The following is a 12,400-nucleotide window of genomic DNA, read 5'->3' on the forward strand; positions in this document are numbered from 1 at the left end:
AAAAAAAAAAAAAAAAAAAAGACTTCCAGTAGACAGTAGGCTATTAACAGTTAAGCTCTGGGGGAGTCAAAAGTTATACATGGATTTCCAACTGCACGGGAGGCGATGCCCCTAACCCCCAGCTTGTTCAAGGGTCAGCTGTATTTTCAAGTTGTTTGCTGCTAGTTAAACTGCTCTTACATCCAGCAACCACGATGAGCAATCTTACTAGTTCTCATATTTTATCTGCAGCTGCTCTTGGCATTTTTTATGTACTTCAGTGAATAAGGTCAACTCTGTTTCCAATCTGTATAGCTTGTGTTCCATCATATTCATGTCACTAAGTTACCTCCGCCTCTGCAATGCTAAATGAAAATGACGAAAGCTGAAATCCTCGACTAATTCCCAAGTTTAATGGAAATCCCCCCCCAATATTATACTATCCTGTAAGATGTGTGGTGTAGGTTTATACAATGCATCCTTATCAGCTTAAGAAAATTCATTTTTATGCCAAATATGCTGAGATGCTTATGTACGGATTTTATCAAATGCTTTTTCTGAATCTCTCATTTCTTGCATGTTTCTCCTGGTAAAGGACATTAAAAAATTAGCTAATGTTAAACTAGCCTTACATTACTGAGATAGAGACAAACCTTATTTGGTTAAGAGGTGGTATTTTTTTTCATATACATTGCTGCATTTGGTCCATTGATATCTTATTGAGGACTTTTGTATCTATGCCAGTGTTCATAACTGAGGCTGGCATATAATTCTCCTCTCTCAAATTGTTCTGTTTCAGATACCAAAATTGTACTAACCTCATAAAATACTACTCTTTAGAAGAGTTTGTATAAAACAGGTAACAACTTAAAGGTTTTTAAATTTTGTTTATAAATACTTTAGATTCTCTCCCTCCTTGGTTTTTAGATTTTGGGGGGAGACTATTAACTACTGACTGTGGGCCTGTCTTCCCATTATTCTGCCAGTCTTGGTCAATTGTATTTTTCTACAAAATTTTCTACAAAATGACCCATTTCTTGGCATAAAGCTGTTTATGATACAGTTGATCTCTTTACCGTAACTATAATGACATCTCTTTTCCAATCCTACTATTTTTTGTAACTTTTCATTTTTTATTTGATTCTACCAATTTTTCCATTCAATGAAACAGCTTTTGGGTTAATGATTTCTATTTACGTTTTTTATTTAGTTAATTTCTCCTTATATTTTTACTATTTCCTTCTGTTTTCTTTGGGTCAAGCTCGCCATTAAGATTTGTCCATCTGAGGGCAGCTTAGATGTGCCAGAGTTTTCTATATATCACATCCTGTCACTCAAGTCTAAGTCTTTTATTTTCCAAACATTTTTTACTCTTCATGATGATGTGATTTTCACGTCATGAATTTAGAAGTGTTTTTAAGTTTCCAAACATTTTGGGACACCTGGGTGGCTCAGTCACTTGAGCGTTGACTCTTGATTTCGGCTCAGGTCACGATCTCGAGCCCTGTGCTGACAGTGCAGAGCCTACTTGGGATTCTCTCTCTCCCTCTCCCTCTCCCTCTCCCCTCCCCTGCTCGCTCTCTATCTCTATCTCTCAAAATAAACAAACTTGAAAAAAGAAAGAAGAAAGAGAAATCCACACTCCTTTGCGTCCTATGCTGATGGTGTGTGGCCCAGCGCGGAGCCCCACCCCGTGTAGACGGAGGTCTCAAAGCCCAACCTCCTGCAGGCCCACAGCGGCTGCACACCGACGACAGACCTGAGTCCGTAGCTATTCACAGTTCTTAACTGCCATCCTGAAACACGAGGCTGCCGCAGCGCCTGTCTGCACACTACACCAGGGTTCCTGGCAGAAACCTGGGGAACGGCCTTCCCTTAGTTAAGGACTCAGCCAGAAAGTTCCTATTTTCCTGCATGGGTTTGACACTGGTCGAGTCCATCATCTTACCAGAACCAAAAGTATTTCATACATCTGTCTGTTATACAAGTTCTTGCTGCAGTTCACATATACTTGGCGCTGGTGAGGCCCCACCCACGTTCCCTCTGTCTACCTCTGCTCGCAGTCCGCTGAGACCCAAGACATCACGTCATCACGTAGTGCAGTCACCTTTCTGAGAAATCCGGAGTAGGGAAATAGGAAAGGCTTAGTTTTCATCCCAGGTACGAATTACAAAAGCCCAACTATTCCAGCAATCTTAAAACCTACAATGTTTCCATCATACGTGAATTTACAGTATTTGCTGAAATTACTAACATTTTCAACTCCCTCCTCTAGCCCCACACCTTTGGCAGGAAATGAATTCCTTAAACACACAACCTGCTATTTAAGTGGTATTTCACATTTTTTTGGTCCTAAATTTACCTTAGATTCCCAAACCTAGCTAGCGGGAAAGCCAGAAGATCTAACGAATGTTCATAATTTAAAGTCGTATTTGTATTTTTGTACAGTTAGCTCTAAATCCTCATCCATCCAAGGTGGACAGGGTGGGAAGGCAACCCCATCCCAGTTTTCCCACACGGAGTAGGCTGACTGTAGTTGCCAAGAGCTCCTTCAGGGTGCGGACTACTTTACTGTCTTCTGTAATTCTACACAACTTGCACTAGAAGGTAAGAGACCCTTACCTGATGGTCCTGAATCTTTCTGCCCACCACTCTGAACGTGTTGTTGCCTGTATGGTGATATATGTGAACTCTGCTGAACCCCGTCGAGCCACCAGCTGGCACCCACTTCTTGTTGGCATCATCATAAACCATCACAGCAGCTCTTGCCTGACAAATACTCTGTTCACTGTAAAAAATAAAACATGCAAACTTAAGACATTTAAAATATGCTATGTTTCCCATTCAGTTCCACAAACCAGAGTGAGCCCACAATTAGTGCCTCACTGGCTGCTAGAACAACGGGGAACATGACAGAGGCTTCCTGCCTCGATGGGTAGAGTCTAAGGGGGCAAAAGAGACCAAAAACTGAAGTGTAGTGTGGGACCGGCGGGAAGTCAGGATCCACAAAGAGCACATAGATAAGAAACACAAGAAATGTTTTCTAATCTAATACACTGAGTATCTAATACATTCGTCAAACTGAACACAACCACAGATATAAATTAACCGTCATCGTTCAACTGCACGTATGTTTATAATACTGGTGACCTGTGATTACCCACTCTTTACTGGAAAGGTGATTCTTACCACCGGGCTTGCTGCAAGGCCAACGTAACAAACTCTGACCACTTCCATCCGGTCCGTGAGATATGGAGTGGCCACTAACAATCAACTGATGGCAATGTGACTTAAGTCCTTGACTCCACGTGGGCAAGACAACATCCCATGTTCATTCAAACACGCGAAGGTAAAATGAGATCCTTTCTTAAAGATCCCTCGAGATTTTAGATTCTAACCCTCCTAAGTAAACGTTAAAGAAGAAAAGACTAATTTCCAGGAAGGATCTTTAAATCTCAGCTTCATTCCCATTATTTGTTACCAAATAAGACTGAGATACACAAATAAAATGTAGAGATGATCTTAATTTCATATTATGTACCAGGTTCATCTTTTAAATATTCTATAATACTACTGGGGAAAAAAGGGCTGATTTGAATTTTATTACTTCATACCATTATCTTATTTTTAAAAAATCAAGTACCAAGAGTGGGTAACAGAAGAAAACAGGTACGTTATGTTAGGCCACACCAATTAAAACGACTCAATCTCCACGTCCAAGACTTAGCTGATGCTTAAAGCGGAGACCAGTGGAGGTGCTCCCAGTGGCTCAGCCAACCTTACCCTTGACAAAAGTACTGCCCATTCTACCAATTTTAGCCTCAAAGATTTTAAACAGTTACCAGTGTGGGTTCTTGGCCAATATCCTCAAAAACAAGTCACTCTCAGACCCTCCCCTCTTACTCACACCTCTGCCCCGTCCCTCAATAGCCTGTGTTTTACTCTTATCATGTGACGTGATGACAGAAGATCAGGGGAGACCCACTGGGGTGACAGCACTGAGCGATACGCTTGCTCCAGAACAGCGAGGTCATCACTATTTCTACCTTTCCATCAGAGAAACTTCACAAAAACGAACTCATAACAATACGTGTGCAGCACAAACACTGAAATAAAGTGGTACTGTCTAAACTTTCATGCTGCACTGAAATTTCTTGGTAAACTAGTTCTGGGAATAAAAACAAGTTAATTACAAAAAGTGTGAGTTATTTCTAAATGCCTAATTAAAGAGCACCCGTCAGCTCAAAAGTTGAAATCTCTTCATGGCTCACAGCAGAAATACTTGCCAAGTGACAGCATTTACAGGGCCCTGCACAAAGATTATGTGAAACAAGCTTAGGCAAAGTGCCCCTTACAGCATACAATCCAAGACACAAATCTACCATTAATCGTAAATAACAAATCTGTAAATTAATACATAACACTATTTTCCCATTCTCAAAAATTAGTATTTCGGGACATATGTTTCCTAAGGTTCAAAATACACTATCTCCTCCAGAAGTCCCAGCGGGATCATATAAGCCAAAGCAATAAACCCCCATTTGTTGTATATTAAATCATTCCATGCCTAAAAAAAGTGTTTGTTTGTTTTTGAGTTTATTTACTTTGAGATACATAGTGAGCAGGGGAGGGGCAGAGAAAGAGAGAGAGAATCCCAAGCCAGGCTCTGCGCTGACAGCAAGGATCAAACTCACAAACCGTGGATCATGACCTGAGCCAGAATTAAGAGTTGGACCCTCATTCGACTAAATCACCCAGGCGCTCCCCCCACCCCATTTTTTTTTAACATACGTAGGAAATCTAAAAGCAAGAGATGCCCCCACTTTTACCTCCATTTTCCTTCCCCACTGCTCTAGAATGGGTTTCTGGAGACATTCCAAATACTGAAGCACACAGCTGACCAAATAGCTTTGACTAATCCTTGATTAATCAAGACACATACAAACTACTTAGCAATCAAATGTCGGATCACCTCCATTTCCCTGGGAAAGCTACAACCACAGAAACAAAGCCAGGTAGCCAAGGACAAAAATGCAAAAATTAGTTGACTAGTTTTCTAATGAAGATGAAAGGAAATCTTCAAAATGAGATGTCAAAAATATAAATCCAGCTCTAAACGAAGCCAAGAAGCACCAAGAGAAGCCAAGATTAAAGAGAAGAAAAAGAAGCGGGTAACAGGAACACGGCCATGTGGCAAAGCTGTAAGGGACAGGTTATGCCCAAATAACCCCGTCGTCCTGGAAGCCACCGGGCGCTCAGGGAAGCCACAGCAAGGCCCGGACAAGAAGGGATGGCGCTGGCCGCTGGAATTCTTAGTGACAAACGCAAACCAAATCTTTCCAGTTCCATTCCACAGCATCGGAGGGCCTGTCCTCACTGGACAGACGTCTCTGCCATTATAAACATCCCTTGGTCTGTGCCCCAGTTCCAGGTAAGGGGCTCCTAAAAGCCCTGGGATCTCCTGGGCGACAAACATGTCTCTGGTATGCTAATAGTGGCTCCATGCTTCAAGATGGAGGCTGGCTGCCAGAAATACCCAGCCTGCTTAGAGGGTTGAAATTTTCAGTTCCACCCCAGCCCCCACTTCCGGGGAAGGTAGAAGGGCCAGAGACTGACTTCACTCACCAGTGGGCAATCATGTCATCACTCACGCCTACATAACGAAGCTTCTATAAACACACCCAGACAAGCTTTACCCCTCGGTGCTGGGAGGGTGGCAGGCCGGCAGAGGGCACGGGAGCCCTGTGCCTGCCCCAGAGTGTGCACTATGCAGTTTTTCCACCTGACCGCTCCTAAATTATACCCTTTATTTAAAACAAAACAAAGAATAGTAATAGTAAGCCGAGCAGTTTTCTGACTTCTAGGAATTATTCTAGCAAATTACTGAACTTGAAGGGAGGTGGTGGGAACAGCAGAATCTGTGGTCAGCTAGGCGTTAAATGTGCAGGCAGCCCAAGGAGCCCGCTGGCTGCTGGTCCCTGAAGTGGGGCCAGTCCTGGGGGACCGAGCCCTTAACTATGGCACCTGCGCTAACTCCAGAGGGTGTCAGAAGTGAACTGAACAGGGACACCAGTTGGTGCTGGAAAATGGAACTGGCGGTTGGTTGACGCAAGAAGAAAACCACACAGACACCAGCTCCGGTTAAAGGTGAGCATAAAATAGGCCGGTGGTACCCAGTTTTGGATTTCATGAACCCACAGACTTCAAAAATAGACCGGATGGATCTACAATCGGCTGACAAAATTTTGGTCTACTTTCCAGGGAGGAGATGGGGGGTGGGGGGAGGGAGGAAACATCAAAGCAACTTATTAAAATGAGAATATTCTGGAACTTAAAAATCTCAAAATAAAAATCATGTCATGTAATAATGTAAATGTAGTAACTAGCTTTCTATACAATTCTCTAGAACACAGTCTATTTTTTCCCCATTTCTCCCTGGTCCAGTGAAATACTTAAAAGGGCCTGCTTTCAAGTAGGACTGGCCTCAGTCACGAAAGAACTGCCTATACGTGGGTGTATATATGAGCAACGGAGAATTGACAGAAACAGCTTACAGATTTTTCTGATAGATTCCTAGCTTTCTCTAGGATTTTAGCTGAGAAAACGAGTAAACTTCCAAATTGCTGAAATTATATACATATGTGTGGTTTTTCAGGGAAAAGCGAAAGATTTAAGTACCAAAGCTACCGAAGAGTCAAAAAAAAAAAAAAAATTAAGATGAAGATCTAAACAAAAGCAAAGTGAAAGAGACAAAAATTTTATGACCCTTCTAATACCATCCTATCTGTGTTATACTAAGCCTCCAAAATAAACACCTAGTCGAAGTCAACATTCTGAGTCAGTAAAGGAACTGCACATGAGATTAATATTAATATTAATTAATATTTTACTAAGCTACGGTTTTGTGAAGATCAAGCACTAAATTAGTTATAAATAAAAATTTCAGGGGCACCTGGGTGGCTCAGTGGGTTAAGCGTCCAACCTCAGCTCAGGTCATGATCTCATAGTTCGTAGATTTGAGCCCCACGTCAGGCTGTGTGCTGACAGCTCAGAGCCTGGACCTTACTCCGAGTTCTGTGTCTCCCTCTCTCACTCTCTCTCAAAAATAAATAAACATTAAAATTTTTTTTTAATTTCATTTTATGACCAAATGCATTAGGAAGATATTTCATCTTCCTAATATTAATTTTGGTATTTTAAAAACCATGGTATAAAAACCATGACACTACATTACAATTTTGTGGCTTTACCAGGTAATTCATTTCTGAATACAGCCGAATTTCTGGGACGAAACTACATGATGGTAAAGGCATGCCAAATTCTATTCTCATAGGTCCCAGGGTTTAAACAGCAGACTAAGGACTGCTGGGTTATTCTCCTACACACCACTTACTGAGGTTGCAATAAAGCCCAATTTTTGAAAACAGCAACTTCTCAAAGACACCACTCGTTAGTCATTAACTTGTCAATAAAGCATGACTATGACAGTGCCTTGCACACAGTAGGCGCTCTTTGAGTGCCTCATCAGTGCAGTTTCACCCAACAAAATCCTACTCCTCAAGGCCTGAATCAAGTATCATCCCTTCTGAGAAGTGTTTCTGGGGTCCCGCTGAGTTGCCGTAGCATTCGGTGATCTTTCAACGAGGACGACTCTCTGAGATGTTTGAGCCACAAGAGGGGGCCGGGATTTTACTTGAGGCCTTTAAGCAGAAAATGACTTCCGTTTTTAAAAGCGGACCAGAGCTACTGTGTCAAGAAAGAGTTCAGGAAGGTGACAGAAACTCAAGCCGCTCAGGCTGGCATGAAGACCAGTGCAGGCCATGCGCGTGGGGAGGCGCAGGGAGGGCAGCACGCGAACCCAGGTCGGAAGCGCACCAGACGAGTCTGCTGCTAGGAGACGGCGGGGGGTGGGTGGGGGGGGGGACAAGCAGAGGCAGGAAGAGATAATGGACAATACCCAGCATTTTACAGATAAGGAGTATGGGGCGCAACGCCATGTGCATATCACTATTGAAAGTCATGGTCCCAATTCACTTATTTATTTTTACACACATATAAATGTGCCTTCGGCACCCCTGAAATCCCCAATATGCAACACAGAGCCTAACCCGCGGTTAGGCTATACTATACAACCTCTACTATACAACCAACCTCTTAGAGAAAGAGAATTAGCACCTGGTCTGTTGTGATACTGAGTCATTCCATGAACTAAGATGACAGTAATTCAGAAGATAAAATATTAAAACAGAAATTACACCAAAAGTTGCAAAGTTTTAAGACAGGATTTCCCATCTTCTGCTCTGATGTCAATATTTTTGCTCAAGCCTGCAATTCTATAACATGTCAAGCATTAAAGAGGCTGAAAGCAAAACAATGTCAGATTTCAATTCAATTCCACAAACACCGTTCACACCTATATTGCACAGCTCCTCGGGCACAGAGTAAAACGGAACTAGGCCATCTCAGTTATAAAAGATTATGCACTCCAGCTGGAAGAACACCTGTGTGATGTTAAGCACCAGCAGAATCACGAGAGTGCTTTTTCTCTTGGCTCCCCACTCCAGGATCCAGCAGCCCTGCAAACCCATGGGTCATTCCAGAATCCTCCCTACCCTCATCCGCCCAGGCACTCAACTCGGAACCAAGGCCTGCCAATTCTACTTCCTAATGAACTTCTAAATTCTTTAGCTCCCTTTGCTCACAGTGCTCAGAAGCTCTGGGCCCTCCCCAGTTTCACAGCAGTCTCCTAACTGGTATTTCTGACTGCATCTTACTCCCTCCTCCAACACTTCTGCAGGGGCATTTTGCTAAGTGAAGCCTGATCGTGTCACTCTTCAGGTTAAGACATTCCAAAGACTCATTTCAGGACAGACTCTGGCTTCCTAACGTGGCAGACAAGGCCCACGGTGATTTGACCTCTGTGTTCCTCAACATTCTTTCTTTGTTTCAAATATGTACTGATGGCACCTGGGTGGCTCAGTCAGTTAAGCATCCGACTCTTGATTTCAGCTCAGGTCATGATCTCAAGGTTTGTGAGTTTGAGCCCCACATCTGGCTCTGCTGACAGTACAGAGCCTGCTTCAGATCCTGTCTCCCTCTTTCTCTGCCCCTCTCCCGCTCACACACACACACTCTCTCTCTTAAAAATAAACATCTTAAAAAATAAAAATTAAAAAATATGTAAAGTAAAATTAAAAATGTTTAAACACACATATGTATTAGGCATGCAAAATGTGCCAGGCACCACTCCACCACCCTAGTGCTGGGGACACATCTGTGTTCACAACAGTCCACCCCCAACAGCACAGTGACCATGATGCCATCCTTGTCCATATATCCACACCCTGCACCTGCCTGTCCCGTTACCTACCTGCACATTGCCTCTTCCTAAATGCCTTCTGCCTAGTACTCAGCTGGCCCCCCAATTTTAGACACAAGTGTCACATCCTCTTGAAAGTTTTTCCTGCCCCCCCACCCCCACAAAAGGAGTTCACCCATTCTGTTCTCACAACCCACTATGTGCGCCACCTCTCCACCAACATCGTACTAAACCCCTGAAGGGCAAACACTGTATCTTTTCACCTCTCCTAGTTAATATCTGTTAAAAATAGTGACTTGAAAAGTAGTGACAGACAGTAATTGAAAAAAGTAAAAAAAAAAAAAAAAAAAAATGTAAGTTTTGGTAAGAACCCTGAAGTATGCGAGGGAAAGCCCTCTTTTTTTACTTTCAATACCCATATGGACAACCTACCAAGCCCTCTGCTTTCTGGCTGTAAAACCTATCATCAGCACTCAAAAGCCAGAGCCGGGAGGCTCCCCACACCCCACTCTCTTCTCCCAGCAGTTGCCTTGTGTCCTGATCAAGAGTCAGCTGTGTTTGTGCCCAAATGTAGCCATTCCGACTGTATTTGTCTCGCAACTGTGCAACTGATTAAGCTGCCACTGTGCGAGTACATAGAAATCCTACCAAATTAGGTTGAGCGTTTCGGAAAGTCTCTGTCAAGGTCTGAATCACTCAACAGCTGTGAGGCACGTTATCAAGGGCGGAGGGCTCACCCGGGTCTGGCAGGGTTCACATTCAGAACACTTCACGTGCGCCCCAGTTCTCTCCCACCTTCCAGAAACCAAAGCTGAAACGCATGATAGAACACGGGTGTGCCTTAGGAAAAAAAAAATAATGTAGAATTCTCACCACCAGACCAACATGAAAAGCTTAAGAGAAAAAGGGTACAGAATTAACACGTACGTTATAAGGTAGACTAAGACGTTTAAAGGCACATATCATTTTTAAGGACACCACGCTTCAACTAGTTCGGTTACCCAACCATTACCATTACCACCAGGGCAGGTCACCCTGGGCTCGAGAGCTTAGGGCACAGTTAGGAAATGCTAAATAAGCTTTTCTCCTTCACGAAAAACTTGCTAAGATTCAGGAGGAGAGCTGCCTGCTAGTAACAGTCAGGTGCCGCTGTCACAGCTGTGACACTGAGGGACACATGAGAGATGTCAATGCCACTGACAGAGACAAAATGAAGGCAGCAATCCGTTTTCTGCAAGGCAAGAAAACCGTCTGGGAGGCAGCGGATCCAAGTACGTAGAAAGGCAAACCCTCCCGAGAAGACCACACAATTGTACACCTTTCTAAGAAATGCCAAGGTTAAAAAAGCAAGTAAAAACACCAGTGTGTCACTACTAAACTCTGTCCCACAGCACGCGAGAAGCACACGTGCAATCTGGCGTAATAAACGACCCAGTCACCAAGGAAAACGACCAGTACATCTAAGGCAAGATAGCATGTGTTAGAAAATGTTTGAGCAAATCTGTTGGGTATTCCTGTAGGCTGAAAAAAATCTCTTAAAATAGGGAGAAATCATTAGGTTGGGTAAAATGCAGAAGTACCTGAAAGGGGGCACTTACTTCTACATGCGGTCATGCGTTTTCAGGAGTAACGAGGATGGTCTTTATAGCCACCTTTATGTACTACCTGGCTTCCACCATGAACGCCTCCTACTTGAATTAAGTACAGAAAAGAGCTCGACTCCATCCACAGCGTCCCTGGAGAGGGAGGAGTGACAGAGCAAATGAAAAGGCACAATCGTGGTGTTCTCGAGAACACGAGAACGGGAGTTTGTGGGGACAGAAGAAAAGGGGGTCATGCGGGGCAGGAAGCAGCAGGAGCAGTGAGGTGATGGGGACCTCTCAAGGGCCACCCAGACTGGGCTCGGATGGAAGCAGATCTGGCCTCACCACAAAAGAGCACAGGGAAACTCAAGCTCGCCCCTCCCCCCCCCATCCCCGCCTCTTCTGGGGCACCCAAGAAGACTAGGTAACAAAAGTAAAGCAAATGTTTTGTTTTCTTTTTTTATCATGGGGCAGGGAGAAGCAGAGAGAGAGAGAGAAAGAGAAAGACAGAGAAAGAGAAAGAGAGAGAGAAAGAGAGAAAGAGAATCCCAAGCAGCTCTCAAGCCCAACATGAGGCTCGATCCCACGACCCTGAGATTATGACTTGAGCAAAATCAAGAATCAGACACTTAACTGACCGAGCCACCCAGGTGTCCCAAGCAAATGTTACTTTTATAAAAATATTAAAACCAACTGCATCAGAAGACTGCACTCTACAACTATCCATGGACAAACTTATTTTCAGAGCCTATGTTTTAACATATGACTTCACTGCATGCACAAAAATCCTAACAGAATGAAGGAAAATATATGAACGGGTTACTCCCCATAGTACCTTGTACAGACAGACACACCCCCTCTAAAAGTCATAGTATGGGACGCCTGGGTGGCTCAGCCAGTTGAGTGTCCAACTTCAGCTGAGGTCACGTTCTCATGGCTTGTGAGTTCGAGCCCCGCACAGAGCCCACTTGGGATCCTCTGTCCCCCTGGCTCTCTGCCCCTCCCCTGCTTGCACTCTGTCAAAAATAAATAAAACTTCTAAAAAAATAAAAATAAAAAATAATAAAAGTCATAGTCATAAGAACCCAAATCTCTTTACATTATCGAAGACCTAAAACCCAGAAACACTTCAGTGACACAGGTATTTAATTACTGAGCCAGTGTTGTGAAGAAAACGATGCTAACAAAAATACGAATATATGAATACAGCACTAAGTGCCACACACTATTCTACGTACTTTGCCTTTATTAATCCATTTATTTGCCAACCTTCTTTGGTAGGTATTTGTCAATATCCCCATTGTACAGACAGGAAATTGAGACAGAAAGGGCGTTCAGAGCTGCCAGTCTGCTTCAGAGTACGGGCTCATAGCCACTCTACCTGAATAACAGAGTCTTTCAATTCTATTAGTCGCACAAAACTACCTCTTCAAAGTTTTCTACTGTCTCCACATTATATTTTATGTAATGTTTTATTTGAAGCTAGGGGAAGGGAATCCACATACAACTGACCCTTGAA

At 43.3% G+C, this 12,400-nt stretch overlaps 1 protein-coding gene across 1 annotated transcript in view; it reads right to left on the bottom strand.

Moving 5' to 3' along the window:
• ENAH (ENAH actin regulator) overlaps positions 1-12,400 on the bottom strand; it is a 138,143-nt gene that overhangs the window by 65,937 nt on the left and 59,806 nt on the right. The window contains 1 exon segment of the mRNA XM_032591857.1: positions 2,602-2,767. Within this exon segment, the coding sequence (XP_032447748.1) occupies positions 2,602-2,767 (166 nt within the window).

The sequence above is a fragment of the Lynx canadensis genome, chromosome F1 (assembly GCF_007474595.2).
Source record: "Lynx canadensis isolate LIC74 chromosome F1, mLynCan4.pri.v2, whole genome shotgun sequence".
Classification (NCBI taxonomy): domain Eukaryota; kingdom Metazoa; phylum Chordata; class Mammalia; order Carnivora; family Felidae; genus Lynx; species Lynx canadensis.